Source organism: Sceloporus occidentalis, unplaced genomic scaffold (assembly GCF_023333645.1).
Source record: "Sceloporus occidentalis isolate IW3139 unplaced genomic scaffold, rSceOcc1.0.p SCAF_72, whole genome shotgun sequence".
Lineage (NCBI taxonomy): Eukaryota > Metazoa > Chordata > Lepidosauria > Squamata > Phrynosomatidae > Sceloporus > Sceloporus occidentalis.
Genome location: NW_028317052.1, coordinates 1,239,274 through 1,263,952, shown reverse-complemented (window position 1 = coordinate 1,263,952; position 24,679 = coordinate 1,239,274). Strand labels below are relative to the sequence as shown.

The window sequence follows — 24,679 nt, the reverse complement described above, 5'->3', positions numbered from 1 at the left end:
CCGTACCTTGGTATGGCTAATGATATCCTTCTGTTTGCTTTGTACATGGGTTAATACACTGAAAAGTATAGTTATTGCCTGTCCTAGATTACATTTTTTGTTATTCTGGAAATACATGTTGTTTCATTTGAATATTATATGAATATAGTGCAATCTTAATTTTCATAGGATCTTCCCCATGGAAAATGTAATTTAATATGTTAATGCAACTCAAAATAATTGTTTTGTGTTTGTTCCTTTTTAATGATCATGCACAGTGTGTTTATTTGCCTATGAGTACAAGCCATACCCCCAACACCTGGCATACAGGTAATATGCAAACTGAGAGTATGTGTGTCCTTCTGCTTTCTCACTCTCTTATGCAAACATATATTCTTTTTATGCTCTAGTTATCACAGAGGAGGATTATTTCAGGACCTGGAACCTTCATAATATACTGCAGCATTTTCATCAGCAAATATGTCTCATTCAGATTCAGACGAGTCTGATACCCCTCAAAACAGATTCAGTCTAGAGGCCCACGATAAAGATACACTTGCTGCCTTTAGTAAAGGAGAAAAGAACCAAGATGGAAAAAAGGATAAGAAGCCTCCCATGGAGTCAGCCCTTCAGAAAGAAAGTGACAGGTTTCCAGCTGAAATTGGATTTAACCTGGATTTTTTAACCCAAGTTCAAGGCAATGGAAACAAGTAAGTTTGCCATCCTAATGTTATCAATACTAGAATACAGTATAGTAACACAGAGTAGTTATGGCACTTAGATCACATTTCCTGAAATAACTATATTTTGGTTGATTAAAGGTCACTTAAAGAAGCTTAGTTAAATGTGTATGTTTATGGAAGGGATTCAAAAAATAAAAATTTGAATCAGTAAAGTAACTGAGGAAAGTGCATTGCGATTGTTAACATTAGGGGCAAATATTGTATGCTCTGAAATGGGGATACATTCAATTAATCTCTTTCATCTCAATGCCAGGGTAAATGTCATATGTGCATTTATAGTAGTCAAAACAATACATTTTAGTTTTATTTTTGGGATAGGTTGTTAAGATTATTTGCCAAGGACAAGTCTCCTTTAAGGTAATAGTGGCCAGCACACGCCAACCATGTCTGAATAGATCACAAATTAACCAAAAATATAATAACAACATTTTGTACCGAGAAGCTGTTGTTTTCCATGAACATCCAGAGAGGGGTTATCCACTGTGTGTAGGGATTATCATCGGCTGAAACAATGTTAAGGCACAGGGAAGTCCAAGCAGCCTTTAATATTTTAAAATTTATCAGAGTAAATAAAAATATAACCTTTAATTATCACAAAGCACCTCTATGTCAATCCTCCCTCTTCTGCCACTTTACAGAGATAGCACAATGTTGGTGTTTTAATGAATTATTCAATTCCAACTCTTATGAGCCTTATTTTTAATTGAGAAGATGAGTGCTTATGTTCATTATAACCTTCAAAATTGTTCTGTTTATGGGAAAGGTGGGGGTAAATTGACCTTGCAATGATAGCGTATTGTTTTTTTAAAGGTGATATGGCTCTGTGATCCGAGGAAAATTGTCTAGACATAGCAGGCATATTTTATACTGTCAAGTTGTACCCAGTATACATTTCATCCGTTAAATGAAGGTGAATGTTCCGTGGATTAAATTCCATAGCTATGTATATGTAGAACATACTAAAACCTGATTGTGGTTTTAGAATAGCTATATAATTCACACTAGCCTGTATTGGGATGCCAGGATAGCATTGTAACATTCTAACCAATAACTTAGTCATATTGAGGAAGTGTTTGTCATTACGACCCTGACAGCAAACAAATCTGCACAAAATAGGGCTTCCCTATTTGCTGAAGGCCAGATGCCAGCTCAAAATGCTGTTGTTATATTTTAGTATTTCCAGCAGCTTTTTCCACTACGCCCCTACCTCTTAACTTGGTTAGAAGTTCCTATTGAATTTGGACAGGATCCAGGCTAACTCATGCAACCTTTAAACAATGCTATGTTTTCAGTGTCATAAGGTTACCACCTGTAATCTGACACATATCCAGGAGGTGAACTAACTCATATCATTTTAAAAATCTTGGATTTAATTCCATTCTTTTTTTGACAGAGCATTAATCAGCTTATATATTTTTATGCACACCAAGAGCTGTTGTGTATAGTCTGTTGGTTACAGTTATATGTTGGTTATGTTATATATATATGTTGGTTATAGTTATAATATTACCCATTAACCATTAGCTTTACTTACAAAACACATAAACTGCAAGTTAATTATATATACAGAAGCGAGCCAGGGGTTAGTTGGGCCTGGATGCAGTGTTTATGGTGTCCCTCCCCATAACTAAAGTATGCACATACTAACACTCAAGCATGCTTTAACACCATACACTTATACATACATACACACACTATCTCCAAGGGGTGAGCCTAGGATTAGTAGTGCAGAGAAGAGATAGGGAGATAGTGTGTGTATGTATGTATAAGTGTATGGTGTTAAGGCATGTTTGAGTGTTATTATGTGCATATTTTAGTTAATGGGGAGGGAGACCATAAACACTGCATCCAGGCCCAACTAACCCCTGGCTCGCTCCTGTAATTATAGTAATTAAATATATAATTATATATACACTCTTTTTCATGCTAACATCATACACTAACACACAAACACTCTAACACCATATGCTGACACATACACAGTCTTACTAACACCATACACTAACTCCCACATACACGTGCTAAAAGCATACACTAACACTACTAACTAACTCTACCACCAGACCCTTACGCATAAATACACTCACTATAAGTAGCACAGTAGCAAAGTATAATATAAATATATGTGCGGACATAGGCTCTGAGAAACTAACCTAGTAGGCAACTGAATAGCTTTCCTGACAACCTTGTTTTGGTATGACAAACAAGTTCAGTAAAAGCACAGTTTTAAACATTCATTGGTGAGATTACTAATGATGTCACAAAAAAAACATTTTATAACACATCAACTACTGAATTCACAGCAGAGGGTGAATTGTCATTCTACATCATGGAAAAATACCCAGGGATTCAGCTTTACACTTCACAGTTGCCATTCTTAAAATATGGGAGAGTTTGGGCTTGGTATGGGATGATCCCGTGATTGTTAAAAAAGTAATTACCATTTTTTTTTAACGAAGGATGTTTAGTGCTTTTTACTAGGATCTAATGTGAATTTTCATTTGTACTTCTACACAGTAACGCATATGGTCTTCTCAGGCAGTTACAGGTCATAAATTATTAGTTTTTTTGTAAAAACACCCAAACTCAACAGTGAAGAAACAACACAGTTTACTCTATGGGAGGTGGCTGCAATTCTGCAAATAGCTTTCAGGATGTAAATATTGAATTGCTGGTTGTCGTAAGAAGGGCACATTATTACCACAAAGGGAGATTTTTATTTTTATATCTATATTTTTTTACTGTGTTTTGGGTAATTAGTGCCAAGGTTTATATGTCTGTTTACCAGTACTACCTTCATAATAAAAATAATAAATGTCTTTAACTTTCAACGGTTTATGTTTTAGTTGCAAGTATCTCATGAAAAAATACAGTTGTGTGAAAAAGAAAGTGAACCCTCTTTGAATACTATACTTTACATATCAGGACATAAAAACAATCATCTGTTCCTTAGTAGGTCTAAAAAACAACACATGATATATTACACCGTGTCATGAGTTATTTAACAAAAACAAAGCCAAAATGAAGAAGCCATCTGTGAAACACTAAGTACACCTTACGATTCAATAGCTTGTAGAACCATCTTTAGAAGCAATAACTTGAAGTAATCGTTTTCTGTATGACTTGATTAGTCTCTCACATGGTTGTGGAGGAATTTTCTGGCCCACTCGTCTTTACAACGTTGCTTTAGTTCATTGAGGTTTGCAGACATCTGTTTATGCACACCTCTTCTAAGGTCCCACAAGTTTTCAGTCGGGTTAAGGTCTGGACTTTGAACAGATGATTGTTATTATGCCTTGATATGTAAAACCATAGAATTCATTGATGGTGTACTTTCTTATTCACACTACTCTGTGGGCACATTCATATACACATTTTCAACCAAAATATTTTGTTTGAATTAAAACGCTATTTGGGAAAATCTGAGCAATGATTTATATTGTATTTTCCTTTGTTTATACAAGTTGGGTACCCATGCAGTATATACATATTTTTTTGTTAGCCCCCCTGACATTGACCCTGCCGATGTATACACAAGAGACAGACTTTTTGATGCTGCAGCTACAGGGAATACAGAGGATTTATCTGGACTTAAAGATTATCTTCAAAAAACAATGAAGCGTCTAACCAACACAGAGTTCAAAGGTAGGTATTCATAATGGTGTTACTTTGCACGTTCTCGTCACTGATAATTGGACTTTTGCTGCATATATAACTAACACTATATGAAATTTCTGTCTTTGGATTGCGAGTATGCTTCATTCATTTTGTTAAAATATTGTAACACACCATTTTTTATAGCAAACTGTCAGAAACAGGGATGGAGCGTAGCGCAGGTTTGATAAGCAAGGTGTTTTAATGAGCAACCAATATTAAACATACAGTCCCAACGAAAGAAACACGGCAGTGTAGTTAATTAAACAGTGCCAAGGACAAAGGCAGTCAGTGTAGATTCATAAATTAATTCACAGTTCCAGTACAAAGGGCAAAGGCAAGTAGCGTAGTCAAAAACAGTTCCAAGGTCAAAGGCAGGCAGCGTAGGTTCATAAACGAGGTCGCAAAGCAAAGTCCAGGAAATCAGGCATATAATCACAGCGCATCCAGAAGCAAAAACAACAACCAGATACTGGGCTGGAGGTGAGGTTGATCTTTTAAAGCCTGATGATGAGGCCAGGTGAGAGAGGCGGGGTTCAGTCCATAACGGAACTAGGTGATGACAGTGAGTTTAAGTCCAGCCGGGCCTCTTAAAGGGGCAGCCACGCCTTGCGGTCTGTGGGACTCTAGGTGATGCCTGACACAAACAAATTGAATAAATATGACATACGATTAAAAAAAGCACCCTCAAAAAATAACAATTAACATTTTTTTTTTTTATATGAGTCGGTAGGGGCAGTGCTGGGTTTCGGAGGAGAGGATATCTATTCTGCATATAACCTAGACGATTCCATAAAAAACAGTAACACAAACACGCCTTCAGGACTGTCCCTGGTTCCCCATGTGTGAAATTGTAGCACTGAAAGAAGAAGTCCCCAAAACATACTCTGCAAAGCAACACTGTCAATACTTTACTAATATAATAATAGATACATCTCTTTATATACAAGCAAATGAATTTACTATAAATTACTATAATGCTATTGCTATACTTGTGGGTGAAGCAACAGGGGCCATTCTCAGGCATATAGGTGGCCCTGAAATTTCGTGTTTTATATATATATATATATATATATATATATATACCTGAGATTAACGGTGGAAATATACATAAAATATACACATAGATTTCCCGGATATATTAAAGAAAGATAATTTTATCAAAAGGAAGCTATTTTCTTAAAAGCAACCATATGTAATGTTTTGTTTAATTTTTTAATAGCATTTGTAAGCTTTTTCCTCAACACAAGAGATGGGATTGTTAATTCAGTCCTCAATTTGCTGAGTATATTACATTGGTTAACTAATTATGTGATTTTTTTTTTTACTTTCATTGATTTTCAACACTTAACGGATTATTTAAAAGCACTTCTCTACTGTAAAGTGTTATGATTGCTCAATAAGCACTTTGTTTGGGCATGAGACTGGCGGAGTGTGCAGAACATGTCACAAGAGGATGTGTCAACTGACTGTCTCGCTCATAACTTACAGATCATCGACTGTGTTGTGTCTTAAAACAAAATAACACCTAAAATACTTAAAAAAGTATATATCATTTGTTTAAAAAAGGAGAGGAGTGTCCAGATAATTTGAAAGTACCGGTGATCATTTGAATGACCTGATGAAGACAGAATAAGAACAAAATATATATTTTTCCCTTAGTGTCATAACACAATGCATCTGAAGGCTCATATCTGCAATATGAGCATTATTACACTAAAAGGGACATTAATTCCTGTACCTCCTTTTGGGGATTGCCTTATTGTCAATGGTGCCACCACAGGAGATGTTCTAGTGAATATCAGCAGGATATGAGATCAAAGCGAAGAGACTGGAAACAAAGTTTCTTCCACATAAAAATAAATAAAAGGGTAGGTTCAAATTGAAAGAATGAAATCAAATTAAAAGAAATGTAAAACTCCTCAAGAACAAACACCTGTCTGCTGCAAATCTTAGGGAAGGCAGCAGTGGAACAAGGTGCAATATCTTCTGAACCACATAAAAGAATGATAACCCCAGAAGCTGTTCTCCTGCATGGGATTTTCTACTGAATCCTGGCTAATGATGTGTACATGTCATTAAGCAAATTATTGCAAATTTTTACTTCTCTTTACAGTACCCAAATTTACTTATTTTTGTTACTGTTATTTTTGAACAAATTCATTCTCCATAGATCCTTAATCTCCAATTATTTAACAGTGTTTGTATTTTTATAAGTACCGGTAAGTACCGTATATTAATATTTGCCTCATTTTACTTTATTGTAGCAGAACTCTTAGAGGTATCATCCCTGCCCACTACTGTTAAAATAATGATTTGTGAGACAAGGGGGCGAATAAAGATTGGTTTCAACAGATCTAAAAATGAAATAAATATCAACAATGCATAATGAAGCATTGCATAGTATTGGTAATAATATATGAATGTTATGCATATTGTAGGCTCTCTGTAGAACTTGATGACTTTAATATTGACGTATGGTAAGTGTATATATTTGTGTGTATAAATATATGGTTTAATCCGTAGATCCTGACACAGGCAAGACATGTTTGCTAAAGGCTATGTGGAATTTGAATAAAGGAACAAATGCAGCTATCCCAATATTGCTGGAAACAGCAGAAGAAACAAATAATTTAGAAGAGTTTGTAAATGCAGCATACACCAATGATTATTATCGTGGTAAGTGATAACTGGTAACTTCCAAACTTCACACACTATTGATCGCATGTCACATAAGAAAGGGGCAAACAATGTCATGCTGAGTTTACATCTAATGCATTACATAGGCAACATGTAAAAGCCTTAGGACAATATGAACAACCAATCCAGTAACCTGGAAACGTCTTATGGTGGGCTACCAGGGGCTGTTGGGGTGTTTTCTTTTAAGAGACAGGGCTAGCTGACTGTAGAAGTTGGGCTAGCCCTAGACTGCCTTCAGTGGGTGGTGTGTGGGTAGTGGGCAGGTAGTGGAAGATGGAGGCCGTGGCCCAACACTGCATCCCTGCTTTGAGATAGAAATAACTGACCCAGGGAGGCAGGGAAGCAGAACTTCATTCATGTATCCCATGATTACCTCCTTAAGCTTTTTTGACATTCCTCTAGTTGTTGTGGTGGCATATTGAATGCCTTTTCATGTATGCATTCTATTTAATTTTGAACATTATCATTTTTTTAAATAATTTACTTTTTCTGTGGTATACCCTCATTGAAGTATTTTCCATCCCATTACTTTAGTCTGGCACATTAATTGCAGTCAAAGATAGGAAATAAATCCCAATACCTAAGAACCTATAGAAAAAAGATTTTTATAAGATAAGTAATGCAAAGTAATTTCAAGTACAAACATCTGGTAAAACTGGAAAGCTTTTGTGTTGCTTGATTAAAGCATTATGGCAATTATGTAAAAAGTGATGTCTCCATCCAGTCTTCAGATTTTCACATGGCTTCACTAAATGCTACATTATGGACAAACCCGGATGCTCCATTAGCAACTGAGACAGTTTTTAGAAGTAATTAAACTTGCCATTAGAGGAGGTTGCTGAAGCATCACTCGGCAATATGCCAAGGAACTGTTTGTGTTGAATCCAATATTTTTTCCTCTCTAGTATATAAGTGCATTCAGACTAATGTGTATTAGATATTTATTTCCAATATGTCTCTTTAAAATGTGCCCTGGGAGCTTTATGGGCTTAGCCATTTCTTGTTATTAATGTAAACATTAAATATTTAGAACATCAAATGTGCACATGATTTTATTGCTGTTGGGTGACATGAGTTTGGCTCACTTGCAATACTTGGTGGAAAACTACATAAAAACAAAGGCTTAGTCATTAACTAAATACTGAGGCTTTCAAAAGTGCCAGTCTGACCTTTCATTTGTTTGCCAGAAAATGTCACAAATGAAGAGAACAGAGAATTCTGAAACCCATGAAAAGATAGTAGATTAACTGAAGGGTTTACAGAATTACTAATGACCATTTGGTCTGTATCCCCTATGTTGATCTGTGGAGTGTTCCTGCAGAAAGAAAACTCCCTTGTAATAGTGTAAAAGGTATTATAGTTTGACATCATATCAAGGAACTTTGGTTTATTATTAGGCAAAGTTATGAAAGAGGACAAAGTTCATTGGCATTACTATCAAACAAAGGTGAAATATTTGTGCTAGGACCCAATAAAAAATGTAACTCAAAAGGGTGAATATCAGAATGTGAGAGCAATAATCTAGTGGGAAATATAGTACTTCTAATAGCGAGTAGTAAAACATGATAGGTACAGGGGATAGCCAATGCTTAAATAATATTAAATGTTTTAGAGCAGGTAAAAAATTAGCAATCTAGTTATTTGCTGTGAAAATCATTGTGCACCACTCAGTAGGGTCCTGGGTGAACTTTGTTATGGTCCCTTATACAAAACAGACTGCAAAATGTTTAGAGCACTACATGATCTCTTAAATAGAATGCTACCCTACTTACATCCTTGTGCAGCATTCAAAAGTTTTCAATCTTTCTCCGTCATTAAGGGAAGTTTTGGCATAGGCAACTACCGTATTTGTGTTCCTCTTGAAATTCTGAAAATATTTGTTATGAAGGGTATTTTTCAACAAGTTTTTGTTCTGGTTTTATTAATAATGTATGCCTTGGATTTAGCCTTTTCTTTTACAATTTCCTTCCTTTTTAAATGTGTGTATGTGTCTCACACTTACCATATTATACCACAGGACAGACTGCTCTTCACATAGCCATAGAGAAAAGAAACTTAAATCTAGTTCAACTACTCATGAGGAACAAAGCTGATGTCCATGCCAAAGCTGAAGGAGAGTTTTTCCAGAAGAAGGAGAAGGGTGTCAGCTTTTACTTTGGTAGGTAACAAACAAACAAAAGATAAATGAATTATACTTGGGTATGATTATTTACAGGTGCTTATACTGTAAAGACTCTGCATCTTTCCACCAGTAGTGTAGTGATGTATATTACAGCTTAAAAAAGGTATTGCAAGCCTGTAAAACACAGAGATGGCACTCTTGCTTAAAGCTGGGTCAACTGTTGCGGGTTGGAGCCGATTTGGCATAGCTAAACCTGTCAGTATCAGAGAAGCTGGAGTCTTTGCACAATATTTTGGATTGTTCACATCCATATGTCACATACTGACTAACATCATTATCCTCTGGATGGACATACTGTATAATGCATAGCCCTGATGAGAAGACTGACTTGAAAGCAATGCGTATCATCAAAAATATTTAGCTATACACTGATAAAAATGTAACTATTAATACATAAAAGTAGAGTGGCTGACTAGTAAACAAACCTAAAAATATTTTATGTACCTGTTTTGAGCTTACCTTCCATCTTACCACTATAGCTACCTTTTCAATTTAGCCGCCCCCTCATGATTGTTTGTAGTGACAAGAGGAGCCTGGGCACTGCCCTCCTCCATGCCAAACACCCAAATACACACACACACACACACCAGGACAGGCTCTGCAACATAGACACCTAAACACACACACACCAGGACAGGCTCTGCCACGCAGACACCCAAACACACACACCAGGACAGGCTCTGCCACATCGACACCTAAACACACACACCAGGACAGGCTCTGCCACACAGACACCCAAACACACACACCAGGACAGGCTCTGCCACACAGACACTAGAGATGCACCAAAATGGAAATTCTGGACCGAAACTGAAAAATTCAGGATTCACTTGGCCAAAATAAAAATAACCACACTTTTATTAAAACAATATATAATTGTTAAAAGCAATCACACTCCTATTATGCCCAGGCAACACGTACATGCTGAAACCTGGGCATGATAGGAGTGTGGTTGCTGTTCGCAATCATATATATTTAATACAACAATCACACTCCTATCATGCACATGCAGCCAATACATGCTGAAACCTAGCTACTTACCTTGTGTATTGATGCTGCCAGCAGTATGGGGTCTACACATCACTTACAGCCTCCCTGTGCCACCCCCCACTTATACATCCATGCTATCACACACATATTAATTAATATACTAATTCATATACTAAGTCATATACTCATTCATTCACAGATACAAATTCATTCCCTCAATCACGCATACTCATTGATAACCCCCCACACCCCCTTACCTAAACTGTAGATTTCCCGGTGCTACTCGCAGACCTCCGCAGGGGCCGCTGCTTCCCTCTGTGTTGCTCGCACAACTTCTCTTGTCCCGCCCAGGGGAAGCAGGAACGGAGCAGAGTCATGTATCTGGACCGCATCCGGGGACAGTGTCCTCAATCCAGGGACGTCTGGTCACCCTTATGTAAGTGTAATTCTAAGACTATTTCGTTCTCCTTATGCCTTTCACCAGGAGAGCTCCCACTTTCATTGGCCGCCTGTACCAATCAACCTGAAATTGTCAATTATCTTCTGGATAACCCATACAGAAAGGCTGATCTGGCTGCCAGAGATAGCCATGGTAACACTGTCTTGCACGCATTGGTCTGGGTGGCGGATAACACTAAAGAAAACACAGAGACAGTCACTAAGATGTATGATAACATCTTGAAGAAATCCATGACAATCAACCCATCACTGAAACTGGAACAACTAACGAACTGGGAAGGCCTAACACCATTAAAGCTGGCTGCAAAGACTGGTAAAATTGAGGTTAGTTGAAATCAATACACCTTATTTTAGAAACACACATGCAATATGGAATTCAGGATATTTATTTTATTATTAGTCCAGAAAACAGCCTTGGTTTTGGGATCATGCTTCATAATTTAAGCAACCACTGACACATCCTAGAGGTGAATCTTTTCTCTCAGTTAGGTTTGATTGATCATAATGCTGTTGTTTTTGCAAGTGGCTCCGCCCCCTCGCACTCACCTTTCACCCCTCACGCTGCTCCCATCACTATGCGGCCGTCAGACTGCTGGAAAACGTATCTAAACGGCCGCTGGGTGCTGATGCCGCCGGCCGGCGCTGCTTTAATACTATTTTTTTTCCATTTAATAGCCGATCCGGCTTGCCATATTAAATTTTAAAAAAAAGTATTAAAGTAGCGCCGGCCGGCGGCATCAGCACCCAGCGGCCGTTTAGATTAGATTTCGAGCGGCCTGGGGGGCAATTTCCCCCCTGCCCCCCGGCCCAGCCCGCCCCTGGACTCCATTATAGGCATTAGTAATGGCAGACCAATTCTTCTTCCTGTCATGTGAAAGGATCAGCCAGTAAGAAGTTTATTTTGTAGTCACATGTTGCATGTTTGCTGTGACTCTCCATGGGTAAATTAAAAAAAGTACCACATTTGTTGACAAGAAATGTAGTAATCCTATTGAGCAGCCAATGGTTTGCTAATTATATATATATATATATATATATATATATATATATACACAATTATTCTGGTGGGTGCTCCTTTTAACAGTGTTTAACAGGGCCCCGCGATTCATCCCTGCAAAAAGTGCTTCCATTAATTTCAATGGGACTGCTTTCCTGCAATTGATTGGCTGCCTCAAGCAGTCAATCAATAGTAAAAGGCGAGATGTGGCAAAGGAGCTACAGCTTCTACCTAAGGAAAGTACCTTTTACATTTCTTCAATAATGTATATTAAAGTACCCAGAAAGTACCGTATTTGCTCGATTATAAGACGAGGTTTTTTTCAGAGCAAATGCTCTGAAAAATACCCCTCGTCTTCTAATCGGGGTCGTCTTCTAATCAGACCTCAAATAGAGGTCTGATTATGAGACTAAGATCCAGATCCCCTGCACCGCTGCAGGGGACCTGGATCCTCCTGTCCCCCCCCCCCACACACACTTACCGGTGCTTCCTGCTGTATTGCCGGGGCAGCGGGTTGATGTCTACGCGATCCGCGTAGACAACGTCCGCTGCAGCCGGAAGGAGGTGTGGCTAGCAGCGGGGGTTGTCTGCGTCCGTCGCGGATACCTTCCCCGACTGTCAGAGATCAGAGTTCCCCCCACCGGTGCGGGGAACTCTGATCTCTGACAGCCGGGGAAGGTATCCGCGACGGACGCAGACAAACCCCCGCTGCCAACTCCACCTCCTTCTGGCTGCAGCGGAAGGAGACGTCAACCCGCTGCCCCGGCAATACAGCAGGAAATTAGAAAGCACCGGTAAGTGTGTGTGTGTGTGCGCGTGTGTGTGTTAAATGGGGACATAGGGCATTTCTGGAATGCCTTATACCCCTATATGCCACTCTGGCACTTAGGGGGTTAAAAGGCATATTATGGGGCAGAGTGGCATATAGGGAGGTATAAGGCATTTCAGGAGGCAGAGTGGCGTTAAGGGGGCATTTAATAGAGCACTCTGCCTCCTGAAATGCCTTATACCTCCCTATATGCCACTCTGCCCCATAATATGCCTTTTAACCCCCTAAATGCCAGAGTGGCATATAGGGGTATAAGGCATTTCTGGAGGCAGAGTGGCACATAGGGGGTCAAAAGGCATACCATGGGGCACAGTGGCATATAGGGGGTTACAAGGCATATCATGGGCCACAGTGCCATATTGGTGTGGCAAGCCTGGGGGCAGATGTGCGTAACTGGGGGACAGGTTGGAAAATACAAGGAAATAAAAACAAAAAAAATATTTTTCTCAATCATAGCTTTTATTTAAAAAAATAGTTTACATGAATTAGCATTTACTGGTAAAACTTTTTTCCTTTAGGGTCGTCTTATATTCAGGCTTTTTCTTTTTTTCCTAAGTTAATATTCAGATTTTGGGGGGTCGTCTTATAATCAGGGTCGTCTTATAATCGAGCAAATACGGTACTTTAATACGCATTATTCTATGTAACGGCTCCCGGGACATTAAACTGGCCCTTAAATACATACTCAGTTTGCTTAAATGTCATTAATCTCTATGTAATAAAGAATCAGAGGCTTGCTAGATTATAATGGTCACAGTGTTTATGAAAACACAGATAATTTTATTAAAGAACTTGTCACCAAATTGGTAGCCTGAACTGGTTCAGAGAATGTATTCCTTAAAAATTATGATATGCGTTCCTTGAGAGTGCTGACATAGGAAAATTTGCTGGGTGGCTTCCTGCACATTAGCCACATTACCCCCCCCATGTTCCTGATCCATGGAGAGTTATGCACTTCTCTACTTTGCTAGTGCCACACAAGTTAGCTGTACCTTGGACAGCAAATTCCTGCACTGATGTCAGACCTTAAGGACCCGCACCAAAGACACTTAGATTAACCAGAAAGAGAAAAAGAGGGACAATCCCTTGTGCAAATTCTTGAAAGAGGGCTGGCACCATTCTATAGCCAAGCATGACCTCACTTTCAAGCTCCTCTTTCATGTGCCACTCAAGACTTTAGCCCACATTTGAAGAACCCAAACCTGTGTTCTGTATGTTAATATATATAGTCTTATTATCAGTCCTTACTGCCAGGGCTGTTATTGAATATACAACTACCCCCATGATATATTTGAGGATTTATTGCCTTTACCATTCTAAGTCATGTAGCCCTTTCATCAAAGCTCAATTCCAGGGCTTTTCTCTGTTCTGAATACTTCAATGTGGAAATGCTGTATTTCCACGCCATCTGCAGGACAGAAGAAAGATCACACAAATCTGGTTGTTCCTTTTTCTGTCAAGGCCTGTGCATGCATATAATATGTTTATATCAATAATTGCTGTGTTTCTTTAATAGGCTAAGCAAACGAAATATTATATTTTGAGTCTGCTATTACATTGCTTGGAAATATATTATCACTGTTTTTCAGTTGTTCAAACACATCCTTCATAGAGAAGCTACCAGCCCCGAGTATAGATTTCTTTCTAGAAAATTCACAGAATGGACCTATGGCCCAGTGCACACTTCTCTGTATGACTTGTCGGATGTGGATACACATGAACCTGATTCAGTTTTGGAAACAATTGTATTTAAAAGCAATGCAAATGTAAGTATACCTTTAATTTACTCCCAAGTGTTCCTTATTAGGAGGGATAGTCCCTCTTTTGGACACAAATGTCCCTCTTTTTAAAGATCATAATTAAAGATCAGCATTAAAGATCATAATGCTGAGTGTGTGCATCACAGCATGGTCACTGGAAGTCATGATACTCTGCAAATAAACCGCATATAGTTGCATTTATAAATTATTAACAAAATGTAAACTAAATAAAATTAATCCATTGCTCTTCTTCTAAAATTACAGAATTACATAGCCATCAATGGTTAATGCTGCTTGTGTTCATAAGAGCCCAGACTAACTGTCCTTTGATGTTTACCTCTTGATGGATTTTTGTAATTCAGACAGATTATGATACAGAATAAAGTATTAAGGAAATCTTAAAAAAATTTTTGGACCTCACAGGTATCAGGGAAATCTTTGAGCTACAGTAGAGCCCGTACATTTTTACACGTTTTAGAAAATGAAGGCATTTCACGTCACAAGATTTTACAATTCTAACTTTTAAAAAAAGGCATTGTTTCCATCAAAAGCTATTTTTATGTGTGCATTTTCTTTGCAGAATCGACATAAAATGATACTCCTGGAACCAATAAATCATTTGCTTGAGAATAAATGGGACACATTTGCTAGCAAAATATTTTATCTGAAGACCTTATTCTACTTTGCTTACATGATTATATTCACAGTGACGGCTTATAATAGACCCCTTACTGGACAGGTAAGAGTGCCAATGGCACTGGCTTTGGGGCTTCCTCATGTTTCTTTCTAGTACTATAAACTTGTAATGTTTTCCTACCATACTGAAAGTTTTTGATATCAAACCCTGCTAGTACTTATCCTGGATCCATGCTACTAGCACACTAACCTGCTGAAAATGCTAATGTACCACTGGCCTGCCCAGGGTTGAACCACTAAGTGGAGTCTGGGGAGTTAATATCTCTATTATTATATATCTATAGTATATAAACATATATATATATATATATATACTACTTTAATCGGTGTATACATGGCAGACTGATCAGTAATATATTTAACTTTGGGGCTGCCCTAGGCCAGACCTAGGGCAGCACCCAAGGTCACCTCTTTCTCCATGGTTGGTGTCAAAGGTACAATAATAATAAACAATAATAAAGTCATATCCTGGCACACTGTATCTTATATGTTGCCAGCACATTTTAAAGAAGTCCATAGAGATTGTGCTGAGTTGGCAAAGCTTCCATAGTGTGAATAGGATGGTTGGGGAGATCATTGAGCAACAGGACACCGGAGAACATGATCACCTAAGAGGGCAATCTATCTTCTGGTTTTGTACCAGATGGACTGCCACCCCCCTGGACCTGCTGCCCTGGGTGGCTAAGCCAGGATATATCACTGAGACTGATAACTCCAGCAGAGGCATCTTTCCATTGTTTTTCATGTACAAAAGTACATTTAATCGACTTTCACTTTCCTAATATATCTCCTTTTGATGTTTTCCAGCAGTTGAGTGTAAGCAGGTTGTGTTTGCTTATGTTTGCGATTGCAAAAGCTAGGCTTTTTTTGTGAAATAGCAAGTCAGTTTGCTTCCTTGTCCATATGAAATGTTCGACAGATTGTTTTACTGTTTTAAATCAGAAAAGCTGAGAACTGGGGCATGTATGTTATCTTGCATACAAAATTATAAAATCTTTTTGAGGAAAACTGAAAAATCTGATATAAAGATGGCTAGAGTATATTATTATTGCCACTGGAAAATAGTCTCAATAGTGAAAAAACATGCCATGAATACCAACAGATGCATTTTTTCTGACTTTTACAGTACCTCAGAAGTAATGTTTTTTAATTAGAGGGTACTAATTCTACACTGTCTCCTCAGCCACCATTCCCACTGGAAGGGACACCAAAGGACACATTTCGTGTGATTGGGGAAATTATAATCATGCTTGGTGGAGTCTACATCCTAATATGCCAGGTAAGGTAGGCCAGTAGAACATACAGCCCGCAGGCAGCATTCTTTTACTCCACAGTTGGAATCCTTATATCTAAATGCAAAAGTGGGGCTATTTAAAAATGTGTACATTTAAATATACTCATCTGCTCTGTGACCAATGCATAGACCCCCCTTGTCCAGCATACATTGCTGCCCTCCTTTTCACTTTGCCAACTATGTATCCAAACTCCAGTACAAGTGATGAAAAAGGTAATAATCCATAAAGTAAGAAACACAGAATTTATGAAGAGCTCTTGGCTGCTTACATAGTAACCACCTCACTGGGTCCAACAGACCAGTCCCATTTTTATTTCTGTTTCATTTCTCCAGCTTTCTTTATTTTAGACTATTAACTTGTGTAATGTGGAAAATATGGAACTCGTCATTTATTAAGAATAATCTATGTGCCATATTCTCATTTTCCCTTCTTCGAAAAAAATATTGAAACATTTAAGATAACGTCAGCTATACACTCAATGTGTAATATGCAAGAATGTCTCACATTAAATGAGTCATATGTCATTTGCTGCATATCTTGACTGCTTAGGCCCAAATGCTCCTGAAGACCGAATCCAACACCTTGACCCACTCGCCATAAATAAAGACATGAATCACTGGTGTGGGTAAGGGCATTGGCCACAGCTTTATTAACAGTTTCCCCTATAATCAATGGCCTAACCCCAGCAAGCGGTTCCAAACCACATAATAACAAGAGTTCTGGCCCAGCAGGTGCCATCAGCCCCACGCTGGACCCGCCTCCCCAAGCCCATTCGGGCGCAGCTTCCAGATGCTACCACTTCCATGCTGACCAAAAAAAAGGGGCGTGGGGATCTTCCGCGCGGTGACTAAAAAAAACCATAGAAAAACAGAACCAAACTCATGCATAATGAAACATCACAATACAGTAGAAGGGGAGGTCAGGCACTGGTGGGACAGTGCCTGACCTTAGGCTCCAGGCAGGAAAAGAAGTATGAGTGCCTTTGTCCTCAACTTTTAAACCCTAGCATGCAACAATGTTGCGCCCCACTATCCAATAATGGCCAACGTTATCCTGACCTCCCCGTGACCTGACCTGGGCCAGCAGTCTTTTTCTCCTTTTCCTTATATTCCAGGGGAGGGGCTGTCAATCATTAATTTTAATATGGTATTAATCATATTCATTTTATGTCTGTGGAAGCTGCATTCTGTAAATTATATCTAATTAGATGATTATAGTGAGAAAGCACATTGAATCTTTCCAGCAGCAATAACACAAATCTATGGAAACATATTCTTTAAATAATAATGAGGCTGCTGTTCCATTAGATTATTAAGATGTTACTTTGTACTGCCCAAAGCCATATTTAAATGTAAACATGGTGAAATTTGTTGTCATAATTATCTCCAACCAGCTTGCAAGTTATTTTTCATACATTTTTTATGCTATATTGTTAAAGTAATATTTCATATAATATGGTTTGTATTTATCTGGTTATTATGAATAAATGATTGCATTATTGTTTATGTTCTCTGCAGATTATTTACTTCTGGAAGCGACGCCCCTCGCTACAGATCATTATGATGGATGGTTATTTTGAATTTCTTTTGTAAGTTTCAGATATTTTATGAGCTAATGGGATGCAAATAACAAGACTAAATGACGTCTGTGGAATGTTTTTATTATATTATTTTGCCGCTTGGGTTTTGGGTATGGCAAATTTCATACATAACATACAGCTAAAAATCTTAAAACTATAACTTTTTTTGAACTAGAGCTATAATGTCATAATCAAAATAAAAAAATTTAAAATATAATCTGGCAAATGTTAGGTTAGTATTATGTAGGACACGACAAAATACCTCAATAAGTCTTTGTTGCATTTGTTATTACTTTTAGTGCAGTTTTAACCTGTTGTTGTACGTGTGTATGTAGCATATTATCTGTAATATTCTATATCCATCTTTTGTTCTTGTAGCCCACATTTTATGGCATTTGTAAGCAAAGTATTGCATTATAGGAGCATTTTAATATGTAGAGTTATCACCACGGCAATAACAATAAAATACTGTTCTCAGCATAACTTTGTAAAACCGTCTCTTAGTTTTCTTCAGGCTGTTATACTACTGTGCAGTGGCATCATGTATCTTGCGGGGAATGAGGCATATGTGACCCTTCTGGTTTTTGCCCTGGTCATTGGATGGGTGAATATTTTATATTACACTCGTGGCTTCCAGATGACTGGGATATACAGTGTGATGATACAGAAGGTAGGATTATTCTCATATCAATTGTTCATTTTATAAGTTAATATTTTTTATTCATTTTGTATGGTTTCACATTTTTTGGGTATTATAAGATGAAGTTAGAGCACGTCTGTCAAGGCATATGTAATGGTCATTACCATGTGGTTATGTACTATACTGAAATAAGTGGAGAACCTTTCACTCTTGTGGAAGAAACATTTCCAATAATTATACTATATAATGAGGAACAATCACGTTCCCTTTTGGTTTAGGCTCCAGGTAGCGGGACTTTCAGGATTTAGCTGCTTCAATCTCACAAAGTTCCAGAGGTGCCAACTTACTTTATAGTTCAAATACAGGCCACTCTCTTGCCTATTATGGCTGGTTTTATCTAGTGGCCTCATTGGTTCATGTGTTAGGGGATACTTATTATCCAAGAAGCTACTGGTGGTACAGATCATGCTGCTCTACCAGAAGAAATACATTAAAATGTAGAGATGAGGGCAGGGCCGGCCCGACAATGGAGCCGAGTGGGGCAACCGCTCCAGACGGCACTTTTGAAGACCTTTTTTTTTTTTTTTTTTTTTTAAAGCGAAAGAGAGAGAAAGGGGTGCCGAGTGGTTTTCGCTTACCAAGCTGTCAGTACCCGCTCGGCGCCCCTCTCTCTCCTCTGCGGCGAGTCTCCCTGTTCGGTCTCGGTGCCGGCTTGTAATGCTGAGTGCCGGCAGAATTTCCGGCGCTCAGCATTACAAGCCGGCACCGAGACCGAACAGGGAGACTCGCCGCAGGACTGCTGAAAGGTAAGTACGGGGGGGGGGTAGGAAGGGTAGATAATAGGGGGAGGCGGCAGGGACGGAGGGAGAGGAAGGGTAGATAAGGGGGGGGCGGCATTTAAAAATTCGCCCCAGGCGGCATTTTGCCTTGGGCCGGCCCTGGATGAGGGCCTGGATCCTGGTAGGATCTGGTATGTTCCACACATTTTAGATATTGGTCAAAATAATCCTGTAATGTATATGCAGTTTTAGCACTTAGTTTCTTATTTACTATAAACCACATCATCTGAAGCAATCTCTAGAAAAATGTTTTCAAGGGTTTATAATATCACTTATGTCTATTTCATGTAATTTTTCTTTTCCAGACCATACTTAGAGACATGATTCGCTTTGTGTTTGTGTACCTAGTCTTCCTTTTTGGCTTTGCAGCAGGTAATTTTTTTTTTAAATCCTATTGGAAAGTACGGTATATAGTTCACACATGCAAATTAATATAATCTTATACAGGCATGGTCAAAGCTTATATTAGTTTCTATAAAACCAAATCAATTGCCTTCTGCAATTGTTTCCATTGTAGCCTTTTTAGCAGCCATTATCTAGATTCTGCCCCTGATAATCTGATGCCCTGATATAGAAAGGTCATTGAATTGCAAGCCATGCATTCTTCAGTTCTATTAAAGCCAATTAAGCTCTATACCTTAAATAATTTCCATGGTTTATTTAGCATTAATGTACTTTTTCTCCTGCAGCTCTGGTAACCCTTGCTGGGGAATCTCCTCAAGAAGCCGGAAACGGCACTGAAGCCGAAAAAAAAGAAGGTGTATCTTATGATGGGCTATATATCGCCTCTTTGGAGCTCTTCAAGTTTACAATTGGCATGGGGGACCTGGAATTTAATGAGAACCTAAAATTCAAGCACTTCTTCATGTTCCTCCTCATTCTGTATGTGGTTCTTACCTACATCCTTCTTCTGAATATGCTCATTGCCTTAATGAGTGAGACAGTCAACAAGGTTTCCAATGAGAGCAAGAGCATATGGAAGCTGCAGGTGGGTTACAGTGGAATAACATGACATGCTGGGCCTGGCCTGCAAAATCTGTTGTTTTACTAAATAAATCAATTTCTGGAAACTTTTCAAGCATGATTACGCAGAGGTCTACACCTCCTTAAGCATATGACATTTGATTCACTATGAGCAGTATCAAGGAGTCTATTAAATTGGGGCATTGAGTGGGGAAAATTGGCCTCGGGAGTTGGTGGAGCTAAGCTTTCCTTTCAGAGTTCTCACCTATTCACATGTTATTAAACTTGCAGATGTAACACTTGATTATATGCATTTGTATGTAATAAAATGTTTGATAATGTATTTAAGGCACTACCAGCAACATATGGCCCTTCGTATTCAAAGAATTTTGGGGGTCCTGGCAGTCCCCCGTGCACCACTCTTTATGTACCGTTGGTGGGTTTCCTGAAAGAGTACAAAATATATCAAATGAACATATTGTGGCAAATTTTTGCTGTTGCTCCTGCTGTAAAAAACACAAAATGTAGTCACGGCAGGGGGAAGGAAGCTAAATTGCAGCCACGAGATGATTCTAGACAGGGGGATATTACAAAGCAAAAGCCGCAAAACCACGCACAAGAGAACGGAATTTCTTACTGGCTTCTGAGCGATGTTTTGGATGTCTCGCTATACAGTGCTATTAATATTAACGGTTATTAAATCACTATTGGTGTCAGAAGATGCTGAGATATTTTCAATCAATATGTGGGGTCAGATAATCTGGTATAGTCCCGTACTGGGTACATATATATTTTTGCACTGTGTTATAACCAGTTATTTGGTATCCATAAAAAGGTATTCCATAGATTCCACGACATGTTGGCTGAATAATATTATCCAACTACAGCTTCTGTTATTGTTCTTTCCAGTGTGAGATATAAATTCTGCATTTCATTTTGGTTAGTTAATTTTATTATTACAGTACACACTAATAAAAAAAGTACCACATAAAGTGCTGTTGACTTAGGTCTAGTTAAAGAGGTCATGTGGTTTCTCAACACTTGTTAAAAGAGAGCGCTCTTATAATCTAAATATTTTAAACACCTGGATTACTTTTATGCATACCACTAATGCCTTTTTTTAGATTCTGTAAGAAGGAAAAAACTACAAACAACATATTCAGGCTTTAGTTTGCCCCAAGACAATTAGAAAACCATCTTCCTTAAGCAATCAAATACTTCGCTTTATGAATGGAGTCAGTGGACAGGAAGAAAGAAATGTCTTAACTATATGGTCTGCTCCCAGCTCCTGAGGACAAAATGTCTTTTGATTAATCCACTAATAGCACAAGTTAAAGGGACACTTGAGCCATCATGTGCACTTTAATGCATATGAAAACTGTGTACTCTTCTCCATTGCAAATGCATAAATCCCTCCCATGCAGTTACCTCTTTATCCAATCGCTATCACCTGCTCATCAAAGAGCATGTGCGCTATACTCACCACCAGTCACCTCCATTGTTGGCTAACATGAGCTAACAAGACACATGCGCAAAAAGTGCTTCCATTGATTTGAGTGAGAATGGTTCCTGCAACCGATTGGTTGCTATAACCAGGCAGAAGTGGAGTAAAACAGGACCACAGAGGGGGTAGTGCACTCGAGTTGTAGCTTTTCCTAACTGTAAAATCCGTAATAGTTTTTCTCCAACTGGTTACAACTGCCAAAGCCATGTTTTATATAGGGCAAAACTCAGCCATGTGCCTGTCATGAATGCATAACCACCTTATTGCTGTAAATGAGCCTGTGTAAATGAGCATGTGTTTATCTACAGTTAAATACTCTAGAATAACAGTTATGCAGTAGATGTATGTGCGGGAGCTTGTAACTCAAGGAACAACAAAACAGATGAAGTACTCTCTTGTAATTAAAATAGCCATTTATGTCATGACTACACACTTATTTCCACCAAAGTGCCACAAAGTTTGTGTCATCTTAAATATTACAGTGATGGACCACAAACACAATCTGTGCCCAGTATAACGAGGTTCAGTGTCAACTGAACCTCTAAGAGGTGCAGGTTCTCATGATCTAATCACATGAATATAGGATGTATCTAAGTTGAAACAGGCAGGTCCATCTATAAAAGTGAGATGCTGGTTCACCAACCACTTCAAAGGACACGTATAGAGACAGCTGTACATTAGTGGCTTTAAGAAATACAGGCTGAAACCCTGTATGTTTATGATTTCTCTAAAAAGCGACTTCTTGGACATAATAATAAACATATTACAAAAAGTGATATGTAACAACTGAGATAAAATGGAAAAAGAACAGAACTTAGCAACGTAAGCAGTCTCTGACTTTTGATATTGTTTTGCTCATGACAGGTGAAGTTGACTAACATTTTTTGTTGTAAATGTAAACATTTCCATGGTTAAGTTAATATATTAAATCCTGTTTTATTGTGTAGTATGTGTTGAGAGTAAGGGCCTGTGTGTATTGCATTGTAATACCTCAACTGATTTTAATTTACAGAGAGCAGCCACCATCTTGGACATAGAGAGGTTCTTACCCCAGTCCCTAAGGAAGAAGTGGAAATCTGGACTTTGGCTTACTGTGGGTAAAACCCCTGAAGGAAAGCCTGATAAGAGATGGTTCTTCAGGTAAGAACAGTACACAAGGAGTGGCCTCAGAGTTCCAGCTTTCAGCATTGCTTTGTTACTTATCACTCTATGTCATAATGTATTTGTTTTAAATCAGTTTCACTAAGGTAATAGTGGATATCTAAATATGTCGTAGTGCTTACCAAACGATATGAACTTTCTTATGTTTATAAGGATTCTGAGAAATTCTGGATTAACCTCACATTTTGCTACTCATTTTTAGCAACTTTTAGAGCCTCCTACTGAATGAAACATGAATTCACTGTGCATGAAACGTCTGTTTTTATGTCTCTAAAGAGTAGAGGAAATGCTTTGGGAATCCATGGATAAAATTCCATCAAACCTTAATGAGGAACCTGGAGATACTGAAAAAGCAAAAGTAAACTCAGTTTACAAACGCCCTAAAGGTATGTTCTTTTGAAATAATGCACATGCTGACATGCTCCCTGCACACAACACCATCAGGCAGCCCCAACACTATTGGTAGCTTCTCACTTCCTGCAAAAAAAATTAATTTTGCTAGGCACAGAGGGAAGGTGCAGTCACACACTTTTACGCTTTAAACGCCACCCAGCTTTACTGACCCTAACAATGTGCTTATGGGATATAATATATATATAATTTGCCAAGCTGATGCTTGATTTAATGAGGGTATAAAGAATAATACTGGTGCAGTTTTTAACAGTGGATTTATTACCATAGCAACCAATGGAATGGTCCAGTCACCAAAAACATTTCATTTTCGCTTTGGTATAGGTGTTCAATGATACAAATAGGTCCCAATGTAAAGGTTTTCATAACACATAAAAATACATTTTAAGCACTTTGACGCTTTGTGCAGAAGGAAACTGTGTAAATATTTTTTTTACTATTATACCTTGTATCAATAATTTTATTACACTAGTCTGCAGCTAGTATAAGCTTGAAGTATAATTGCACAGAGTGAAATACCAGAATAAAATGTGAATTTTACTAGGGAAGAAATAACACCTAATGGAAATGTTGTCTAACAGAACTATTTTAATATATTCAATTTTTTGTAGGATTTAATATGTTCTGGGTTTTTTTAGGATGGAGTCACTGGGTTACTAAAGCTCAGGAAAAAGCAAGAGAAGAGGAAGAAGTACCCTTAAATTCTGGGGCCACAAGCCCTACAGATGTTGAGAAAGGATATAACAAGATGAGCTAAAAAAAAAGCTCGAATTTCATCTCTTAGTCTGCATTTGCCAAAATGACATGTATTTGGAGCCAGCATCTCATCACAAAAAATCCTTCATATTCAGTGACTATATAAATGTAAATGTTTGTGTAATCAAACCATAGAAAGCAAATTATTTCTTATTATGATTACATTACATCTGTGTTAGCATGTTTACCAGTATGACTATTTTTAAGCATTTAAAAAAAGTAGAGAACAAAATATCAATAACGTCGAGTGTACCAAGCTTCCCTAAATGTACAAACAAAAATAAAAAAATACAATGACACTCAGAACATAACATCATACATTTTTTGTAGAACTGACTGTTGAGGAAACTGTAATAAAATGTATACGGCCAATACAAACTTCAAATAATTGGATCACATATAAATGTATGTGCGTCAAAAATAGGCAGAGTCACTTAGATGCAAACAAAGGTAAAACATTTAATACGAACAAAAATAGAAGAAGAATATGAAAAGTAGATAACAAAAATAATATAAAACAAGTTCATGACATCTGTCCTATG

At 38.0% G+C, this 24,679-nt stretch overlaps 2 protein-coding genes across 2 annotated transcripts in view; both read left to right on the top strand.

The window, feature by feature from the left end:
* The window catches only part of LOC149286065 (polyubiquitin-C-like), a 172,494-nt gene that overhangs the window by 88,508 nt on the left and 59,307 nt on the right, over window positions 1-24,679 (top strand). The window lies entirely within an intron of this gene.
* LOC149286066 (transient receptor potential cation channel subfamily V member 2-like) overlaps window positions 460-24,679 on the top strand; it is a 35,337-nt gene continuing 11,117 nt past the window's right edge. Inside the window, exons 1-14 of the mRNA XM_089494352.1 lie at window positions 460-689; window positions 4,225-4,367; window positions 6,903-7,055; window positions 9,094-9,234; window positions 10,733-11,031; window positions 14,123-14,299; window positions 14,874-15,032; window positions 16,173-16,268; window positions 17,802-17,872; window positions 18,368-18,533; window positions 19,648-19,714; window positions 20,032-20,330; window positions 22,822-22,949; window positions 23,247-23,356. Of these exons, the coding sequence (XP_089350478.1) occupies window positions 460-689; window positions 4,225-4,367; window positions 6,903-7,055; window positions 9,094-9,234; window positions 10,733-11,031; window positions 14,123-14,299; window positions 14,874-15,032; window positions 16,173-16,268; window positions 17,802-17,872; window positions 18,368-18,533; window positions 19,648-19,714; window positions 20,032-20,330; window positions 22,822-22,949; window positions 23,247-23,356 (2,239 nt within the window). The remainder of the gene's footprint in view (window positions 690-4,224; window positions 4,368-6,902; window positions 7,056-9,093; window positions 9,235-10,732; window positions 11,032-14,122; window positions 14,300-14,873; window positions 15,033-16,172; window positions 16,269-17,801; window positions 17,873-18,367; window positions 18,534-19,647; window positions 19,715-20,031; window positions 20,331-22,821; window positions 22,950-23,246; window positions 23,357-24,679) is intronic.